Here is a 22095-nt window from a genome sequence, read left to right as displayed (position 1 = left end):
GATTTTAAAATATTATAGTTTGACTTTTTATGAAATACATTTGGGATTCAAAGAATTGGTCTTTTGAAGTAATAGATCAATACAGGCCAAGATTCTTCAAAGTGCAAAACATAGAAAGATCCCCATCTAGTGGTGATTCATTATCAGAGCTTTAGCTCTCTAACCCATCTACTTCTGGGGTCAGAGTAGAGGACTTAGTAGCAAGTTTATTTCTTTATATCCTTAATTGTTTTTATTATACTATAAAGCAATGCAAGTCCATGCACCAAACCTCCTTCCATCTCTAAACAAGAAGAAAAGTAGCTCATGCAAATAAACTCACGAAAAGTGTGGCAACAACTATTGACATTTCCCAAATAGTAATTATTTCAAGAAGCTTATACCAAAAATCAAAAATTCATCTGCGCTTCAGATAAAATTAGTGTTCAAAGACTAGGCAGAACAAAAACAATCAGGATATAAAAACAACCTTGAGAGGCTAAAAAACTGGACAAAATTAAAGTGAAATTTGACAGGAATAAATGCAAATCTTAGATTTAGATTCAATACATTGACTTCACAAGTACAAAATGGAAGGAAGCATGGAATGAAAACAATTTTTATGAAAAAAGTCTTGGAACTTTAGTGGATTGTTAGTTAAACATGAGTCAATACTATGATACGGTATTCAAAAGGCAATAAAATTGTAGGCTGCATTGAGAGAGAGCCTTCCAGGAAAAAGTTGATCAAGTTTCATGTATTGCTCTAGTGAGACAGCATCTAGAATTCTGTATTCACTTCTGAATTCTATATCGTATAAAACACACTGAAAGAGCTGGAGATATTCTATAGTGGAACAACCACAACTGTGAAAAACATCGAGCCTAATGCCATACAAGGATCAGATTAAAAAAAAAAACAAAAAACTTGAGACATTCAGTCTAGAAAGAAGACTCAAGAGGAACATGGTAACTATCTTCATACACTTAAAAACTATAATGTACAAAATACTGAGATGGATTCTATTTGGTCCCATAACACAGAACCAGAAGAATGGGTAGAAGTTGCAAAGATACAATTTAGAACTAAGACAGGAAAAAATTGGATAGTAATTAGATCTGTTCAAGAACAAAACTGGTTTCTTTAAAAGGTAGTAAACTTTTTCTCACTGGAGGACTTTATCCAAGCCAAGGCTGACTGGTGACTTGGAGGGGGAAAAAGTTTTAAGTGGAGTTGTAATAAGGATTTTTTTGGTAAGGAATAGACTGGATAGTCTATTATTATTATTTTATTATTAATTGTTAAATAATTGTTAATTATTATAATTATTAAATCCCCTTCCAACTTTGAAATTTGGTGATTCTGATTTATAACACAAATTTTCACATCTATGTGTTCTCTTTCTGATTTATTGGAAATTTATTTTAAACTTCAGCCCTTTTCTAAATAATTTGTAGCTAAGAAGAGTTATTCTGACTTCTCTTCTGTTGGAATAACTATTACAGAGAAACTTGGGGGGATAGTAAAAACAACAATGGGCTAAAAGCCTTATGAAGTTTAAGACTCAGTCCTAGTTCTACCATAATCTTTTTCTTCTCAGAGCTTCAATTCCAACTATGAAATAAATAGTTTGGACTAACCAATCTCTATTAAGAGTTCTAAAGTTGTATGTATGAATCAGGTTTCACAGCCAAGTCATTTACCTTCACAATGATCTCCTACTGCAGATGCTCTATAACCCTGATCACATAAGCACCTGAAAGATCCTTCTGTATTTCTACATTGTCCATTTGTGCACAGATGGTGGTGCTCGCATTCATCAATATCTGTGAACCAAAATTAAAGATATGAGGCAGTGCTTTAAAAAGTACTTTTATCATTCATGTGATGATCCAATTTATTTCAAGAATTGTTCATAAATTTGAGAATTCAACTTGGAATTTTCAGTAGGAATCTTCTGTGAATTAAAATTTCCTAACAGGAAAATCTAATTTGCAATGGAAAAAAGCTTCAAACTATTCTATTACTATCATATGATTTTTCCCTCTATTTGACCAAATTGCCTATATTACTAGTGACAAGTGATCTGTTGCCTATAATCTACATTCAAATCTCCAATTATCAGATTACCATGGATATCTTTAACTTTTATTACTTTTTATTTTATAAACTTATTCTGCTATTTTAAAATAGAATCTGGTATACCTGATTCTAAAAAAGTGATATCACCTGATTCTTCCATTTTCTCTCCATTACCTCATGTTACTCCACTCTAATTGCCATTGATAAGGGCACCAGTGACTTCCTAAAGAAAACATCACTTGTTCATTCCTTTTGATATGTCCTACTGTTTTAGATTAATTTAACCATCTTCCTTAACACTCTGAGCCCTGGTTACTATCCTAAGTTACCTTTCATAATCTATCTATATATGCTCATATATGTCATACACACATACATTAAACTTTACTTAAGCATACACATAAAATCATGCTATCCTCATCATTAAAGTTTAGGTTTCTCTACCTACTTTTTAGTTCCATTATTATTTTCCAGGATTCCTAATACAATGTGTTGTAATCAATAGGAATACAATGTGTGCTGATTGACTGCAATAAGTCAAATAGTCTTTGCCCTCAAAGAGCTTATGTTCTGCAGTCTTGAATGGGAAGACTGGAGTAGCCACTTGCTTACAGGAGTAACTAGAGCAATTCAATTTTTTTGAGTTTCAGTCCTACATTTATAGAACACCAATAATTTTGCGGCTTTAAATGCCACTTTGTATAGACATGTATTTTCCTACCTGCACATTTTAAAAAAATCTTTACATGTACTGATATTTTTATAAAGAATACTGCTTGATTCCTGATATATACAATAACTATAAAACTACCTAAAGCCTTCTAAGAGCAATTATCATCCACATTTGAGACTTGCTCATATTATTGTTCCTAATTCTCTAACAAAAAAGTGGTTTTCATAATATATTATTGCAAATGCAGCAGCTTAGAGGTGCTGATAACTATATGTCTCTGTGTATATACATATACACATATATATGTATATGAATTACAGAAAGTCTGTGATTCAGCTAAACTCAATTAATATATTTGTATCATATTCCTACCTTCACATTGGTCTTTTGCTGCAGACAGATGATACCCTTTTCCACAGGTACACTTGAATGAACCCTCTGTGTTTTTGCAGTGCCCATGAGTGCAAAGGTTACCATGCTGACATTCATCAATATCTGTAAATAAAAAGAGAAGTAAATATTTTAAACTTAGACTTCTTGGCTAAATAGATAGTCATTTGATTAGATGGTCAGTTAGATTACGTGGTACTTTCTCCAATTCTTACAAATCAGTCTCAGAGTTCAGGACCAATGCCACTGTCTAGAGGCTCATACTCAGATGAAAACAGAAATCTCAGGAGGATGCCAGTTTCTCTGGCATTTGGCATAGTGTGTCTGTATCTTTGGGAAGACACAAAGCTAATATTCTTTTGTATACCTTATATTGTATATCTTATGTTCCCAGTACATCCCAGTAAATAGTACACTGCAGAATAGTAATAATTATTTACAGATATAGCACTTAACACAACATCCAGTGCTTTACACAGTGTGTGGCACAGAGTAGATATCTAATAAATAGAAATTTAATAAATATTTGACTGACCAAAATAAAAAGCTTCTGCTTTCTGTTCCAAAAAAATAAATAAAGGTAAGACTAATAAAATGTTAAACCAATTCAGAAATCTATATCATCACATTCACAGAAACTCTTTAGAGAGAAATAAAAAATATTCAATAGAACATAGTAAGTTCTTAAGAAAGGAGAAGGCTATCAGCACTACAGTATAATTGACAAGCAGTCCTAGACCATGGGAATTGCATGAAAGGCAGAATTTCAAAAGCATGAGAAGGCTTAAAAAAAAGGTGTAAGAATAAAATGAGGAATAAAGAAAATAAGGTAGAGAAAGACTTGAGTACTAGAAACATAAAAAATACTGGGAGAGTTATAAAAAATGAACAATAGTTTCTTTTTTTATTATAAACATAAGATCTAGGGTATAAAAGTGGTATAAAAGAAAAATAAGACTGGTTTTGAAGGGAAAATAAGGAGAAAATATGACTGGTTTTAGGAAGGCTACAAGAAATTTAAAGAAAAAAAAAAGAAATGATTTAATAAGAGGCCCCAAAGAAATATTGAGACAAATTTTTATTTAAATATTCTGAAGGATATCATATGTGTTTAAAATTGTAACATAGTAAGCAACTGACACTTATGTAATCTTTTAAGAGTTTCAAAATACTTTATACAGATTATCTGATTTGATCTTCAGAGCCTTTTATTATGGCTATTTTATAGATGGAAAAACTGAACCTCAGTGATGCAGGATCACACAGTTAGCAAAATGCCAGTAGTAATATTAAAATGGCTATTCTTCTAAACTCAGTCAAGTATCCTACTTAATATGCTACACTATTTCTATGCGACTAAAACAAAGGATTGTTCTAACTACTAATTTGGATATTTTTTGTAAAATACGTTGAACTTCTTTTTTATATACCACAATTGCTTTAGTAAATGTAAACAACGATATTAATAATTAGACATGCTCTACATACCCCAGAGTTTTTTGGGGAAGATCAAATAAGATAATGAGTACAAAAGCACACTGAAAACTTCAAAGCAATGTGCATAAGCAAGAAAGGTATTGTTCACAAAAAGGAAACACGGAGACCAACATTCCAAGGGTTCTTCAGCTGTGTTATTGTGAGCTTTTTCCTTATCTTTCTGGGAACCAAGACTTCCAAACAAATTCCCAATCATCTTAACACCATTTTTTTTTTGCTTCTAGTCATTATCCTCATTTCTTCTATCCAGAGCCTTGGACTTTGCCCATTGCCTCTTCAAACTCTGGTATCTAAATGTTTGGCCTTATCCTATACAGCAGAATTTTCTACTCCAATTCCCAAATATTCCCCCTGTTTCTTTTACTCTTTTAAATGATGTTTTACTTCATTAGAAAATAAGCTTCTTGAAGGAAAGGACTGTGTGACAAGTGGATAAGAATACATAATAAATAAGCAGTAAGGGACAGTTTTAAGAAACAATATAGGCAAGTAGGAAAAAGGGGCCCGGATTTTTCCTTCCTCTTGTAAGAAAATTGCCAACATCTTGAGAAGCAACTCTTTCATGCCACTGGGTTTCATTTAGAACATAACTAATCTAGTGAAAGAGTTAACTTCCAAATACTAATCTGAATCACTGAGACACTGAGGAAATCCAGCTTATCACTTTTCTTTCTCAAACAAAAATTATTCAATTTTCCCTCTAAAGAACAGATTTCAATAGCATTTTTAAAGGAGTAGTTCACATTATTAAAAATGAATTTATTTTTTCTCCTAAGAGAACTAAAATAAAGGATTCCTGTGTTTGGTGAAGAAAAGTTTCCACTTCAAAGAAATGTACTGGATAAGCACTTTTATTCAAAGTCACAGAAATTCAGAGCTGGAAGAGACCACAAAGGTCATCTATTATGATCCCTATCTCTACAAGATCCCTGATGAATAGTCATCTAGGTTTGAGTGACTGAATGCATGAATGCATGAAAAAAAGCATCTACTAAGCACCTAACATATACTTGGCACTGTGCTAAGTACACCTTGATTTGAAGACATTCAATTGAAGAAGAATTCATTAAACACAAAAGCAGCCCTCTTCTGGATAGCTCTAATTATTAGGATTTTTTTCTTAGCATGAGTTGAAATTTTACCTCTCAGTCCATTACAACAAGCAAAACAAGCCAAATTCTGTTTTCACATGACACCCCATTAAATATTTTAAAAGAGGGCTCAAGTTCCCTCTAACTTTTTTTCTTTTTCAGGTTAATCATTTAGAGTTTCTTAGAGTGGTTCTCTAGTTTATTAATGTTCTTCCAAAAATTGGACAACCAAAAATAAATATAATATTCCAGATGTGGTCTGACCACAGTGTAAACCATCCTAATGCCTCTCTGAAAGAAACTTAAAAACTTATAATGTAATATAATGCTAATAATGCAAAGGCCTGTGATTTTGGAGCCATGTATACAACATCCATCAATATGCTTTCACTAGTAAATGGTCACCAAGAATTGTTCTGGTCCCAAAATTAATGAATCACAATTTTAGAGATGAATGGATAGGGTTTTGATGGTTAGCCAAAAAAGAAATCTCCCTAGAACATATTTTACAACTGGTCATCCATTCCCTGGAAAATGACTATCAACAAAAAGGAACTTCTTCCATTTTGAGATCACTTGAGATCACATTTGAGATCACTTATTTTGTTTTTTCTTCATACCTAATTTCCTTCAGACATAGCTTGAATTAGAAAGTTACTGAGAATGCTGCTAATATTTACATTTTGTGATTGTGAGAAGTACCTTAGTGGAAAGTTTTATCTTATATTTTTGGCTATCGTATTAAACTATTGTTCAGTTCCTCTAAAGTTTCTAATTGATAATGATATAGTATAGCTCCTAAAGAGGATGTAGCAATCAGGCTACCTGACCTTAACATTAAGGCTACCTGGCTTTGGGAGTGCTATAATTCCACAAACAATGTGGGCTATCAGATAATAATCTATTGGTCAGTAATAATAAAATTTCTGAGACAATCTAAGCCACAGAATTCAATAATGGGGTACAACTCTACTTCTAAGTCATAGAATTCAATAATGGGATGCATACCAGACCACTCCTCAACTTCAAGTCTGAGATTCTACCTCTAAACCATAAAATGATATCAGTGATATGATGCACCTGATCTTTCTATCTTTTTCCTATAAATTTATCTTCTTGCTCATGGTTCTTTCCTAAATTCTTTGGAACTTAGCCCACTTTAATTATTATTACAATTCTAATAAACTTTGCCCCCGACTTGGAGATTTGTCTGAGCCTACAAATTCTTTTGAAATACCTCATAACACCCAACTGTAACTTGGACTCTCCTTTGAACTCCAACAATACCACACAAAGAAGACTGGCAACTTAAGAAGAACCAATCAGATTTTAAAAGAAGTATGTTCATTAATGTAGTTACCTTTGCATTGCTTTCTATCAGGAGTTGGGCTGTAACCTTTGTGACACGTACACATGTAAGAGCCCTCAAGGTTGGAACAGCTGCCATTCCTGCATACTTTTGGATCCAAGCACTCATCAATATCTTGAGGAAATAAAACAGGAAGTTTTTTTAAAAGAGAGAGAGAGAGAGAGAGAAAACATCAATAAGGTTGATGAGAAATGCCCTTACAGAAAGTTTCAAAAAATTCAGCAATTGCTTCTAAATTATATTTGATATTAGATAAATAGCTTTAGTAGGAAAGGATAATGTTTAACATAATAAAATAAACTATTTTCTGTAGTTCACCTTTAACAGAAATTTGTCAATTCAATTTTATAATATGAAATTACTTAACAACTTAAGAAAACCAAGCAAATTCTGTAAATAAGCAATTAATCTCAGCAAAGGAAAAATGACTAGAAGGAAGTACTTTTAATTTCAATTCAATATTTAAATGCCAATTATGTGCAAGGTTCTATGCCAGACGGGAGATATAAAAACAAAGGGAAAAAAAATCTCTGCTCTCAAGGAATTTTTCATCTGCTAGCCTTAGCGAAGTATTTCTCAGGATGTAATTGGGGAACTAAAGATTTTGATGGAAATGAAGGGCCACAAGAAATAAGAGGTGAATCCTCTGTGGCAAAGAGAAAAATATGGGAGAGTGAAACTGTGAATGAAAAAAAGGTAGATCAGGACACTGAAAAGGATTCTGGAAAACTGTCTAATTTACAGCTGAGTCAGAAGGATTTTACAAAAATGAAATATTCTAAAATGACTATGAATTAGAGAGGACTCAAATAAAAGTCTAAGCTGACCCACAAGACAAATTTCCTAATAGTTAGACATCTTGTACTGGAAATAATAGCAGAGAATTGCTAAAAAAAATGAAGTAATAGAGAATATATCTAATAACTAAATGGATAAAAACATTGTATTTATCATTTTTAAAAGGGGGACTACTTTACATTCTTTGAATTTAGTTTTAATTAATTAATTAGTTAATTTTAGTGGTTTTTAATCAAGTGTTTTAATTTTTTTTTTGAAAAAGCAATGGGAGTTGCATGTTCAATTTCATTTCTTAGACATACACTCTCCACATGGACTCACATCATTATCTCCCTTGGGGATTGTATTCTACATATATTTATTCTACAATACTGAATTCATATAAAAGGAAAAATTCAAAACCAGAGAGTGCAAGAATCAGAGTATAAGCTGAATGAAAAATATATTTTTCATGAATCACATTTACAACAAACTTTTTCCAAAGCAGAAATGCACAAATAATATTCTATAGGTAAAAGTAAAGGGCTTATATAATTTTGGAAGTATGAAGCAAAAAGAATTGTGTGAAAACTGAATGTGCTACTTTGTCAAGATGCCATTTCATGACCTAGGTTAAATGGCTTGGCATTATTACAACAAAAATAGCACCTAGCAGCCACTTGCTTACCCAATGTGCATCTCTATCTTTTAATATTTGGAATCCATTTTGCTCCAAGCAAAACTAGGAGAAGGAGCCAAGAGTCAGAGCCAAAATAAATAATGAAACAAGACTAGCCTAGACACCATGCATAGAAATTCCAGACAGAGCAAGGAAAATATCATGTCTAGTACCTGGTTTGGTTTCAAAAATGTTAACAAGTTCAGAAATGTGTAAACGGCCCCTTTTAATTATGCAGTCACTGGGGACTTATTTATTTACAGAGGAATAGTACGCAATAGCAAAAACAATTCCTAAGACCATATTTCTTTCCCAATTCAAATAAATTAACAAAATTGCTTTCAGTCCAGATTTTGTAAACCAACTAATAAGGAGGTAGAGTGCTCTGAAATTTCTACTGGCTTGACAAGATTGTTTCCCATGCTTATTAGAGAGGCAGTATGGTATAGTCTCCAAGACAGAGAAGATCTGGTTTCATGTTCTCCTGATGATACATATTGGTCACATCATCCTGAACAAAACACTTAACCTTTCAGAGTTCTAGGTCAAAGGCATCAACTTTATGTAGAGGGCACTGCCAGTGCAACTGAAACCAGATTAATATGTAATTGGGAAGTATTTAGCAAAATAAAAATATGATAAAACATTTTAAAACTTGGCATGCAGACCCTAGGCAAGTCACTTAACCCCAACAACAACAAAAAAACAACTTGGCATGCATAGGAATTCTAATGCACTTGTCAACACTTCTTTAGTCAACTCTAAAAGTTGCAGAGAAAATAACCGATAACTTGTATAATATTGAGGGAGTTTCCTTGCTTAGGATTTCCCTGTACTAGTAAAATAAAGGGCCAGTCTCTATCTCTTTTCAGAAATATGTATCAGATATATACAAAAATCTTGCCAAATTACAAATTAATAAACAGATATATTTATTTTTATTTAAATGTCTAAATGGTTAAATAGGTTTAGTAATGCTAAGGTGTATCTTTAAGGAATAATTACATGCTACTCTTCATCTAGAAGTGAATAACATTTTGCCTTATAAATGTTTTGGAATTGTCTTGGATCATTGTATAGTTGAAAATAGCTAACGTCATTTATAGTTGATGATCACAAAATATTACTGTTATTGTGTACTTCATTTTGTATCAGTCCTTGGAAATATACTATCTCCTACTGTAAACTCATTTAACTTTTCCTTTAAGAATTTGGATGCTATTCTTCTTGTGCAACAAGAGAACTATACAGTTCTGCACACATATATTGTATCTAGGATATACTATAACATATTTAACATGTATAAGACTCTCTGCCATCTAGGGGAGAGGATGGAGGGAGGAAAGGGAAAAGTCAGAACAGAAGTGAGTGCAAGGGATAATGTTGTAAAAAAAATTACTCATGCATATGTTCTGTCAATAAAAAATTATAATAATAAAAAAAAGAATTTGGATTCTGTATTATTTGGTGGATATGACGAAGGAAGCTCCGAAACTCTAAAACTCCTTGAAAGGGGCAGCTAGGTAGCACAGTGGATAGAGCACCAGCCTTGAATTCAGAAGGACCCAAGTTTAAATCTGGTCTCAGACACTTAACACTTCTTAGCTGTGTGACTGTGGGCAAGTCACTTAACCCCAGCCTCAGAAAAAATAAAAAAAATAAAAAAATAAAAATAAAACTCCTTGAAGGACAAATTCTTCTTGAATCCTGCTACTATAAAGACCCCACCTGAGGACAAACAGCTTCATTTTGTTATCTAGGTGGGGCTGGTTGAGTCCTAAGCTGGAGAATTCCAACCCTATTCAATTGAAGATTTTCTATTCAATTCCAGCTCAAACTCCACTCACTGGTTTCATCAGGAGGGAGAACAGGCCTCAGCATGTAGCAAAGCCTTCTATTATAAAAATGGCAATTTTAAACCCAATCCTTGCAGAAGAACTAATATGCCATGCCAAGGAAACTCTCTTTTCTTGGCATAGCAGCCTCTGCCTGTTGGAATAATATTCTCTTTCAGTATTACCCTCTCTTTATTTCCCTCACATATTTCCCTAATGAGACTTTCTATCTCTCTGTCAGGATTTCTCTACTAGAAACTTTATTCCCCTGTTGGGACCTCACCACTAAGAAATTTAGCCTTTCTATTCATACATAGCAAAGGCTGAATTCCCAATGCCGATAATAAAACTCTTTTTATCAGTCTAGCTTTTTGGGTTTGTAAATTCCTTTCCAAAGGATCTGTGTTCCACCAGAAGGGGGAGTTCCCAAAAGTCCCTACCCTTGGGCCAAATCCCAAGGGGATTTAGGGGAGACAAAGATCTTCATTTGGTTCCCTGAACCCCGAACCTGCCACTAACTCCTGACCAGGAACCCTAATCTCATCAATTGGTTCCCTGAATGCAATCTCATCATTTGGTTCTCTCACCAGGAACCCCAAAATCTGATCTCACCATTTGGTTCCCTGACCAGGAACCCTGAAAATCTAGACCTCATCAGATATATGTGAAGTATTGATATTCTTTTGTTGTCTATGATGCCTCTGGGTAAGATGAAGTTTCCTTGATTTGTCTAAAATCATGAATGCCACCTCTAATTTTTACTTCAACTGTTTTAAACATATTGCAAGATTTTGGCTTTTAATCTATCTGCTTCCATTTCATGGGTAAATTCATTATCTTCACATTCATAGTTGATCACTCTGTATTTCTCTTTCTTGCTCCTTTCCTGTGACCCACCTCAAAAGTTTTTTCTTCTGACCATTGCCTCTCCAAATGTGTCCTTTTCTCTATCAGCTTCTATCCTTTTTATTTATTTTCCCATCCTTCTTACTTCCCTATAGGGTAGACACATTTTTATGTCCAATTGAGGGTATAATGTTATTAATTCTTTGAGCAAATTCCAATTAAAATTCAAGCATTGCCTACCATCATCACTTCACCTTCCTCTCCGATATAAAAGCTTTTGTGTGTCTCTTTTATGTGAGATTATTTACCACATTATATTTTTCCCTTCCATTTTCTCTCACTATCCTACCTCTTTTTCATCCTTTAGTTTTTTTTTGGGGGGGGTTATTATCCCATCATAGTCAAATCACACTTATGCTCTTTGTGTCTGTTTTTTGTAATTGCCCAAATTATGAGAAGTCTCTTATTGTTCCACAATATTTGGATTATTTCTTACTAGTTATTTGCATCATTTTCTCCTTAACCTGGACCTTTGGAATTTGATTACAATATTCCTCTCAATTTTTATTTTGTTATGTCTTTCAGGGAGTGATTAGTGGATTTTTAAACCCTATTTTACCTTCTAGATTTAGGATATTAAGGAAGTTTTCCTTAATAATTTCTTGAAAGATAATAGGTAGGTTCTTTTTTGTAATCATGGCTTTCAAATAGTTCAATAACTCTTAGATTCTTTCTTCTAGATCTAGTTTCCAGACTGTTGTTTTTCTAATGAGATGCTTCACATTTTCTTTTATTCTTTTCATTCTTCTGATTTTGATTGGCTGGCTTACACTGATCTAATATTGGCTTCCAGGACATGGCTTGTGCTAGACTATACTCTAGTTTCTCCTCAGTGAAACAGATCTTTCCTACCAACTTCCTATATTGTCTTAGATTGGAAAACTGTTTTACTTCATCCTTTTGTTGGTTTTGCTGTTCCTGAATTTATTTTAAGGATTTATCTTTTTTTAAATAATAGATTTTTATTTTCAAAATATATGCAAAGGTAGTTATCAACATTCACTCTTATAAAACCTTGTGCTTCAAATTTTTCTCCCTCCCTATCCCCCCCACTTCCTCCCCAGACAGCAGGTAATCCAAAATGTGTTAAACATGTTTAATTCTTTTATACATATTTCCACAATTATCATGATGCACAAGAAAAATCAGATAAAAAAATAAGAAAAGGAAAAAGGAAAAACAAAATGCAAGCAAACAACAACAAATCAAGTGAAAATATTATGTAGTAATCTACACTCAGTCCCCACAGTCCTCTTTCTGAATGCAGATAGCTCTTTCCATCACAAGTCTATTGGTATGGGTCGGGGCATTATTTTAAAATTGTTTGGAGAGAGGTTTAGCACAGTTCAGGCAAGTCTCTGCCTTTATTCCACTATGGCTCTAGTTTCCATCTCAATATTTTTTAAAACATATTTTCATTACACCAGAAAATGAAGGCAGAAAAAAGTTCTGTTCAAGAGTTCAAGGACATCCTTTCAATATTCCTTATTTTGCTTCAACCCACTCTCATAAAACAATAATAAATCTCTCACACACACAAAACATTACCAGCATCACTCTAACACTATCTCCAACAATGAAAAATCTTTAAATATGCTGCCATCATGAATACAAATATGGTGCAGAAAGCTAATAGTCAATGCATGCCAATAATCTTCAAGATTTAATGTTATAATTAAGTATAATTAAGATTTACAACAAAAGTTCTAAGCAAAAACTTGCTTTTTACTAGAATGTGTATGTATTTGTATGTGTAGGGGTGGGTGTAGGTGTAGGTGTGGGTGTGAACAACATAACTGAAATAATATGAAGGGTTAAGCATTGCCAGAACTTTACTAGCCATGTTAAAAAACTCTATTTCGGGGTTATACACACAAATTTCATTATTCCTTTAGAATTCCATAGAGCTTATCATATTTAACATGTATTGATCAACCTGCCATCTAGGGAGGAGGGAAGGAGGGAAAAAATTAGAACAAAAGGTTTGGCAATTGTCAATGTTGTAAAATTTACCCATGCATATATCTGGTAAATAAAAACTATTAAAATAAAATAAAAATAAATAAATTAAGTTTGAAAATGAAAAAATTGGGTGAGAGATAAAGGAGGGCAAGTTGAGCTGTAATACAAGGTGGGAGTGGAAGTTAGGAAATATAGTATAATAATATTTAAAACTAAGCATAATGGTAAAATTAACATAGTTCTCAATACAGTTTTTTTCATTCTCATAGGCATCCATCATGCCCTTATGTAATAATGTAACCAAGGTCTGACATTTAATAGGAACTTATCCAACTGATCAACAAGAAGTTCTTAAGTATCTTCTATTTACTAGGAGGTGAGCATTTAATATAAATATAATATAAAGATGGAAATAATCATTACTCTTAAGAAGCTTACATTGCAAAGGAAAGATAAGTAGATATATGTGTTTATATGCATATATATGTATATATATATAAATGTTTGAGAGAGAATAAATGTAATGAGATTAGATATAATCTAATACAAGAGAAGAAGCTACTAGTAATATCTCTAAAAAATAGAGTGCTTAAGATAAGAGATCCTTGAGCTATTTCTTGAAGGTAGAAAATAATTCTATGATGCAAAGAGAGTATATAGAAAGCTAGAGCTGGCACAGAGGAAAAGAAAAGTATAACAAAAATAGCAAGAACAATAAACTAATGAATACTTTCTGAACTCTGGATAAGAAAACCAAAGGTACTAAGTGTTGATATTCAGCTACAAAAAAGAGATTTTGAAAGAAAAAAGACTATGCTATCACTGAGGTAGAAGGTGTCAAAAAAAGATCATGAGGTACTCCCTCTCCTTCCTCGTTCACTTCTCTGCCAAGGTTATTAGCTTCACTTAGTAGATATGGTACCTGGAGAAATAGAAGATCTGAATTGTAATCCAATTAGAATGATTGACCATATCATTTATCTTTAGATTCAAAAAGAAAAATAAGAAATATATTTTCATTCATTTCTTACAGAAATGAAGCCATACAGGAATGGAATATCATCTAATATGTCATATCTTTGATCACCAAGCCTCCAGAAAACTTTGCAATTTGATATGTCCTGGAAAAGCCTAATCTTCACAAGTATAGTCTTCCAGAACCCAAGATTTTGACTAAAGCTTTTGATGGAAGTTTGGTTCATGATTCTTGCTGTTCCCCCTGCAAAACATTCTGTCTAGCACCTCTGTGCCTTTGTACAAGTTATTCTCCACATCTGTGTACTCCTCTCACTTCTATTTTTTAGAGGCTCAAAATACCAGCTCTGTGAAAACTTTCTAATCCTTCCAAATGCTGCTCCCGATATAAACACCCATACCCAAGTATTTTTTTTTCCTAAGTAAATTTTCTCTTCTCTCTGAATAAATGCTTCTTAAGGGCTGGGGCTGTTTCATTTTTGTTGTTTTATTCCTACTCTTTAGGCAGTGCCTAGTTCTTAACAAACTGATTTATTCATTCATAATAAAACATACCTCACAGAACTAGAATGCATCTTTTATGTTCTATATCTTTAAAAAATTCTGTGCACTAGTTGTGTAACGTGACAATTCTAATTACATTTTTGAGAGCTTTTCTGTACTTTCATAACATCTAATGTGATGAAAATTCAATGAATATTTGATGAGGAAATAATTGACTTAGAATACTTTCAGAAACAATTAAGCTCTTAGAATGAAAAACCCAGTGTCCCATACTAGCCTAATTTATGGTAAATTTAAGAAGAGCTTCTGAAGACAAAAAAATAAAAGACCAGAAACAAAAACCTAAAGTGATCAGCTTGTCTAAAGTCTATATAAGAAAATGGCCTAGAAATTTTCATGGTTCTCCAATTTTCTGAAAACAAAGATAGAGGTATTTTGTCTTCACTTTTAATAACTACTTTACCTTACATATTACTGAAAATTATATTTAGGATAATGAGTTGTATAAGTCTAAAAGAGGCAAAATAAAAATCAAGAAACTTAGTTTTTTACATTACATAAGGATGCCAAAAATTTTCCAACATTCATCCATAGAAATGTTGAGCAGATTAATTTTTGATTACCTTTAAGGGAATTAAATATAACTTAAGATATAGAAAGATCAGCTGAGTACAGTAGAGAGAGTGAAAGGTCTTAAATCAGAAAGACTCATTTTACTAAGTTCTACTCTGAATAAAGACACTTACTAGACTTACTATGTGACTCCCTGGTTCCCTAAACCAATTTGCCTCAATTGACTCATCTTCAAAATGAACTGGAAAAGGAAATGGCAAACTAATCCAGTAGTTTGGAGCAAAATACTCTAGTATCTTTGTCAAGAAAATCCCAAATGGGATCACAAAAAATGAACAACCATAAAGATATGGGAAATTAGCCTTTTCACTTGTCTCCTACATAGGGAAGAACATTATATGGATGATTAACTGGTGATATGGGAGACAGATGCTTGTAATGAAGAGTGTAATAAAGAAACTCCAAATGTATAATGTGCAGAAAATCATCAGAGTTAAATGACCCTTACCATCAATGCTACACAATCTGAAATGTGCATACTCAGAGCTACTGACTAAAAAGTTACATAATACTTGAAAAACCACAGCTTCTTAAAGCTGGAGAAGAGCCAATACTCTACAGAGTAAATGAAGCCAAGGAAATCTGTATACAAATCCCACCAAAGTGGGATCTCTCCAAGAATCATTGTTCAACAAGTGCTTCTATGCTCTCAGCCAAACTCTCCAATATCTATACTTACTGCTCTTTCTCTGATTCTAGTTCCTAGAATCAATTAGTGATTAATCAATGAATTTTGATAAGGAGAAAGCAATTTAAACAGAGCTTACCTTTCTATGAATCTTTACTGCATGGATTGTTTGTCACACAATTTAACATAATGTTTACTCTATCTTGTTTTATTCCCTAGTTCTTCAGTCTTCCTGACTTCAATGAATGCATGCTCTCTGAGGGCAGGAACCTTGAAAAAATTCTTTGATTCCACAGAACAATTTGAACATCACAGAAAACAGAAGAGGGCTATTTCAAGCCATTGTTGACCAACAACAGAGACACTGCCAAAGCTTCTCCAAGGGGGAATGAAATTCCTATGGTGCTGGAAAGAAGCTGAGAGGCTAACTAGTTTAGCCCTTTCATTTCACAGATGAGGAAAAAGAGGCCTAGGGTGAGCAGCTGACATGTCTATGGCCATGAAGTAGTAGAGTGCTACTCTCTAAATACTATGAGATGTTCCTAGGAAACACCAAATTAAAATATGAACTCACAATGGAAGGCTGCTCTGGAATAAAACAAAGGAAGATTAAATGAGCTTATAAAAAAAGGCAATTTATTTCAAAGATAAGGAAATTGTGAATCTGAGAAGTTAAATGAGTTGCCCATGATCACATGAGTAATTAAGTACCTAAAGTCCTTAAGGATATGAAAACAAGCTTTTAGACTGAGTTCAGAACTCCATCTATCATATAGTTCTGTCTCTATCATAATTAATTCTTTAAATCTTAAGTTTCACTGAACAAAAACATTATTTTTGACAGCAGGTATAGCATAAAATCATAGTCTTTGACAGCTAGCCACCTAGACTAATGTCAAATTTATTTTACAAATTAGAAAGAGGCTGAGAAAAAAGTGACTTACTCAAAGTCATACAAAGTGACACTGGTGAGACTCTTTTAGGACTCACGTTCCAGAATTTGATTCTGAAACTGGATAGCTCAAGTTCTCAGGGATTCATAGTAAACTCTGACTCAGCCCAGGTCCCCAAAATTCAAAAAACATTGGATAGTGGTAATCAGACCTTTTCACAAGAAAAGGCCTTGGCTCTTCAATTTGGAACTATGCTCAAAAAGTTATCAAACTGTGCATACCCTTTGACCCAGCAGTGTTACTACTGGGCTTATATCCCAAACATATCTTAAACAAGGGAAAGGGACCAGTATGTGCAAAAATGTTTGTGGCAGCCCTCTTTGTGGTGGCCAGAAACTGGAAACTATGTGGATGCCCATCAATTGGAGACTGGCTGGCTGAATAAATTGTGATATTATGAATATTATGGAATATTATCGTTCTGTAAGAAATGATCAACAGGATGATTTCAGAAAGGCCTGGAGAGACTTACATGAACTGATGCTGAGTGAATTGAGCAGAACCAGGAGATCATTATATACTTCAACAACAATACTTACTATATGATAATCAATTCTGATGGACTCTTCAACAATGAGATGAACCAAATCAGTTCCAATAGAGCAATAATGAACTGAACCAGCTACACCCAGCAAAAGAACTCTGGCAGATGACTATGAACCATTACATAGAATTCCCAATCCTTCTAATTTTGTCCACCTGCATTTTGGATTTCCTTCACAGGCTAATTTTACACTATTTCAAAGTCCCATTCTTTTTGTACAGCAAAACAACTATTTGGATATGTATACATATATTGTATTTAATTTATACTTTAACATATATTGGTCAACCTGCCATGGGGGGGAGGGGGAAGGAAGGGAAAATTAGAACAAAAGGTTTGACAATTGTCAATGTTGTAAAATTACCCATGCATATATCTGGTAAATAAAAACTATTTTTAAAAAAGGGCCTTGCTCTTAACTAGAGAAAATAAAAGATAGTTCATTTATCATAAAATATTTAATACATTAAGAAAACACATTAGAATTATCAAGTACCTTGCACAAATTCCATTTGATTTTAATAACCATCATGGAAATGAAGTGTGAAACTTAGTCCCCATTTTACAGATAAAGAAACCCAACCTCCATGCAGAGAAGTTAAGCAATCTTAAAGTCTAAAGGCTGGCAAATAGCAAGGCCAGAAGTTGAACTCGGCATCAACCAGTGTAATCTCTGAATTGCTCCATACCATGCTTCAAGAGCAGTCAGCTCCAGTGAACCTATTGTTTTTCAGTGACAACTAAAGTTGGAAAACCTTGAATCTCCCTCTCAATAAGAATGGAACAATGTATATAATGCCAGACAAAGTTTTTAACAGGATGATTAATTTTGCTGAATTGTTTTGTTCTTTCTTTCTAATTCTTAGTTATTAGACATAATATTTAGAAAAGGGGAGTAAGGAAGAATACACTGGGAAATATAGGTGATGTAAAAATCCAACATAAAAAGAAAACTTAATTTTTAAAAAATAAACCTGTTTTGATTTCTCGTAAAAGACTACCAGTCCTGGAGACAGAGTTGAGAAAACAAAACTGGATTCCTATCTCCACCCTAGTATGATGAAGAGAATACAAAACACTATTTAAATAGCTTATGGCGGGGGGAGGAAGGCAGTTATAGCCATTTCTGCGCAGAAATAGTTCTTATAAACACAGTTTGGGACTTGCAATAGATTATATCACAAATAATGGTAAATCAGAAAGCTTTTCCCAAAGTTTATTTTATGAATCAAATTAAATGCTCTAAAACTTTGAAATGCTTATTTGTTCATAACTCCTGGAAACTGGAAAGGAAAATCATCTGCTTCTATTATTATCAGAACTTCTTATCCAACCTGACATCTCACATCCACTGCTTTACTCTAGCTAATTTTTGCCTTTAATTTCTCTATAGTTTTTTTTTAAGATATTCTCTTCAATAATATAGAAAAAGATTCATAAGCTTATTTTCTTCTACTCAATTTCAGTCCTCCAAATAAGTTTGCTGGGCATGCTATTTCTAACATCACCATCATTTGACCTGAAAACAGGAAATATAAAAGAAACAAAATTTGGATGTTAACAATATAGTACATACCGAGACACTGTCCATTCCAGCCTCTGAATCCTTCTGTGCAAGGAACACATTGGTAAGATCCAGGAGTGTTAATGCATTGTTCATCTGGACAAGTACTTGCAGTTAAACATTCATCAATATCTTTTTTAAAAAAATGACAATAAATCTAAGTCAGATACTTTAAACAGAACTCCCTCCCATATCCCACCACATTTGGTGTCATTGCTATTGATATTGGGACATGGTTGGTAATATTATTTAATTATTGACGTAGAATTGTCATATGTTTATAATACATGTTAAAATTATTTTTAAAGTACTTATATCAAAGTCCTAAAGGGGTAGAATCAGGTTAACACTTATCTGAAAAGTCTATCCTGTTAGCAAGTCTCTCATATATACAAAGGGATTTAAAAAAATTAATCTTCTCTTTCTAGTATCATCCATACTGAAGAAATACTATGTCCTATAAGACCAATTATGAAACACCAAATTGTAAACTCAATTCCAAATACCTTCCAAGAGAGGATATAAGAGAATATGGAACTACTATCTATATTAGGGTAGAGATAACCTCCCTGGGATTCTTTTTTTTTTTCATCTATATATTATCGATAATAATGACACCTACCTCACAAGATTATTGTGAATTTTATTAAACTGTATATAATATGTTCTATAAACATTAAATCAAAATATATTGTCATTTTTTTCTGATAAAAATAAATATTCTAGGAAAATTCCGTACTTTAATGATCCTATCTCAGAATGATTTAAATCCCAATATAGGATAGGGATTTCTTGGTGAACCATTAGGACCACCAGAGTATCATCAGAGAAATTGGGATATTTCTAGAAAAACTGAACGATATAAAATTTTAATCAAGTCAAGAAAGAATATATTAAACTTCTCTGGGATGTAGCAACTTGTTTCTATCCTCTTTTTTTTTGGCTAAGTCAATTTACTTATAATTATTTTTCAAATGAGAAAAGAGATAAGGCAAAGAAAAAATCTTTGAAGACGTGAGGCTTTCTACTGAAAGATGGTTGAAATCTGATTTTTTTCTCAATAATCTTTAAAAAGCAGATAAAATTATACTGACATGAATTTGGATGGTTAACAGCCTTCAGAAATGCACTTATCTGGCTTTAAACTTTAACTATAGATAACAATGCCAGGGGTAAAAAAACTTTTGAAAATGATTTAATTTTATAGATGAGCAACCTGAGGATCAAAGAGACCAGATAATTTTCCCAAGTTCTTACACTGTCTTACAAGTTCTTACACAGTATTGTATTCCATACTTGCATGTGATATTTTAAATTATAAACACTAAATTGTAGTGTGATCCAATGAATGTTCAATGAAAAGCTGAGACACAGTTGATATTCTTTCAGAATTACCCTAGCCTCTCTCAGCTGGTATTTTTATAAATTAGGTGTTAGCTGTCATTATATACTTTGAATTATTATAGCAGAGATTACTATATCTTTATTATATCTTTAAAAATTCAATGAACTCTGAGGAAAATAATAAGCATTATCTGAATGCAATTCTGTGGTACATAAAAAAAAGGTAAATGGGACCTCTGTTTCTTTTATTTATTTATTTATTTTTGCTGAGGCAATTGGGGCTAAGTGACTTGTCCAGGGTCACACAGCTAGGAAGCATTAAGTGTCTTGAGTTCAGATTTGAACTCAAGTCCTCCTGACTGTATCATCTAGCTGCTTCCCCTCCCCCTGCCCCAGGAACCTTTGTTTCTAATCCACTATGATGTTACCAATAAAAAAAAAAAAATTACACCAACTCACTGAAACAAAATTAGCTTTCTTCTCTCTCCCTAGACTTTACACTATAAATAAGCATATATTTACTTTAGAAATTCTGTCAATACTTTTAATAATTAATTAATTATCAATAATCAGTTATTACTCTCAAATTATTTGAATAAAATGTGGGGTTTGTGGGATTAAATTTATTTTAAGAATTTCTTATTAAATTTTCATCTCAATTTTTGGGATAGTCTAGTAGTAGGGGGTGGGGTTAAGGAATAAAATAGTAAGGCCAGATATCCATGAAAGGATCAAAGAATCAATGGTTTTATGAAGTAGCTTCCCAAGTAAAAAAACAAACAAACAAACAAAAATCTAACAGGTAGTATACAAATTATTAGCTGTGTCTTAGACATGGTTAAATAACTACTAAGTGTGTCAGTAGAGGATTATTGTTTTGTCCTGCTCCTATTAGATAATAAGTTCCCAAAAGACAGAAACTATCTTTTGCTACTCTTTGTATCCCCAGCACTTAGCACAGTCCCTGAACTTATTAAATGCTTACTGACTGACATGAATAGGTGGCATTCTCTACTCTCCAGAAGAAAAATAATTTTAGCATATAGTGGATCAATGATCGCTAAACCAAGAAGATATAAAGAGTTAACTTATTTCTTAACTGGCAAGGGGAATCATGAAAGTGTCCAGAGATGAAAGTCATCTACCTACAGAACAACTTTTCTTGAAGATCTAAAAGACATGCCAGGAGGAGATGGTGCAACTTGTTCAGACTACCATGGACCAGCTCCATGCCCACAATTCATTTTGGTTTCGGTTCCTAAAACATTATCCCATCATCCTCTGGCTAATTCTAGTTGGTCTCCTTGCCTCAAGTCTCTCCTCATCCAATCCATTCTTCCCTAAGATGCCAAAGTGAAATTCAAGTTTGATGATGTTACCTCTCTATTCAATGAATTCATGGGGCTCTTTATTAACAACAGGATTAATTTTGTTTTAAATTCTTTAATTTGGCTTTTGAAATACTTCATAATCTAGCCTCTTCTTACCTTGCTGGTCTGCTTATACTTTATTCTCTTCCTCTAATTCTATCATTCACAATACTAGCCATCTTGCTTTTCCTTGCATACAATCCTCCATCTCCCGTTGTTCCCTATATATGGAATGTTCTTTCTCATCACTTCTACTTTGTAGCTTCCTTTAACTTCTTCAAAAATTACCTGAAATCCCCACCTTCCTTCTAAAAATCACTTTCCATTTGCCTATACATAT

General features: G+C 33.1%; 1 protein-coding gene across 2 annotated transcripts in view; it reads right to left on the bottom strand.

Annotated features, from left to right (window-relative positions):
* Positions 1 to 22095, bottom strand: part of LTBP1 (latent transforming growth factor beta binding protein 1) — a 475937-nt gene that overhangs the window by 89941 nt on the left and 363901 nt on the right. For both annotated transcript variants that reach the window (XM_074288158.1, XM_074288159.1), the window contains 4 exons: positions 19054 to 19173; positions 7073 to 7195; positions 3107 to 3229; positions 1683 to 1805 (listed from right to left, as the gene is read on the bottom strand). In XM_074288158.1, the coding sequence (XP_074144259.1) occupies positions 1683 to 1805; positions 3107 to 3229; positions 7073 to 7195; positions 19054 to 19173 (489 nt within the window). The remainder of the gene's footprint in view (positions 1 to 1682; positions 1806 to 3106; positions 3230 to 7072; positions 7196 to 19053; positions 19174 to 22095) is intronic.

Source organism: Sminthopsis crassicaudata, chromosome 2 (assembly GCF_048593235.1).
Source record: "Sminthopsis crassicaudata isolate SCR6 chromosome 2, ASM4859323v1, whole genome shotgun sequence".
NCBI classification, from domain to species: domain Eukaryota; kingdom Metazoa; phylum Chordata; class Mammalia; order Dasyuromorphia; family Dasyuridae; genus Sminthopsis; species Sminthopsis crassicaudata.
Note: the sequence above shows the minus strand (reverse complement) of the source record. Positions and strands in the feature narration are given on the sequence as shown.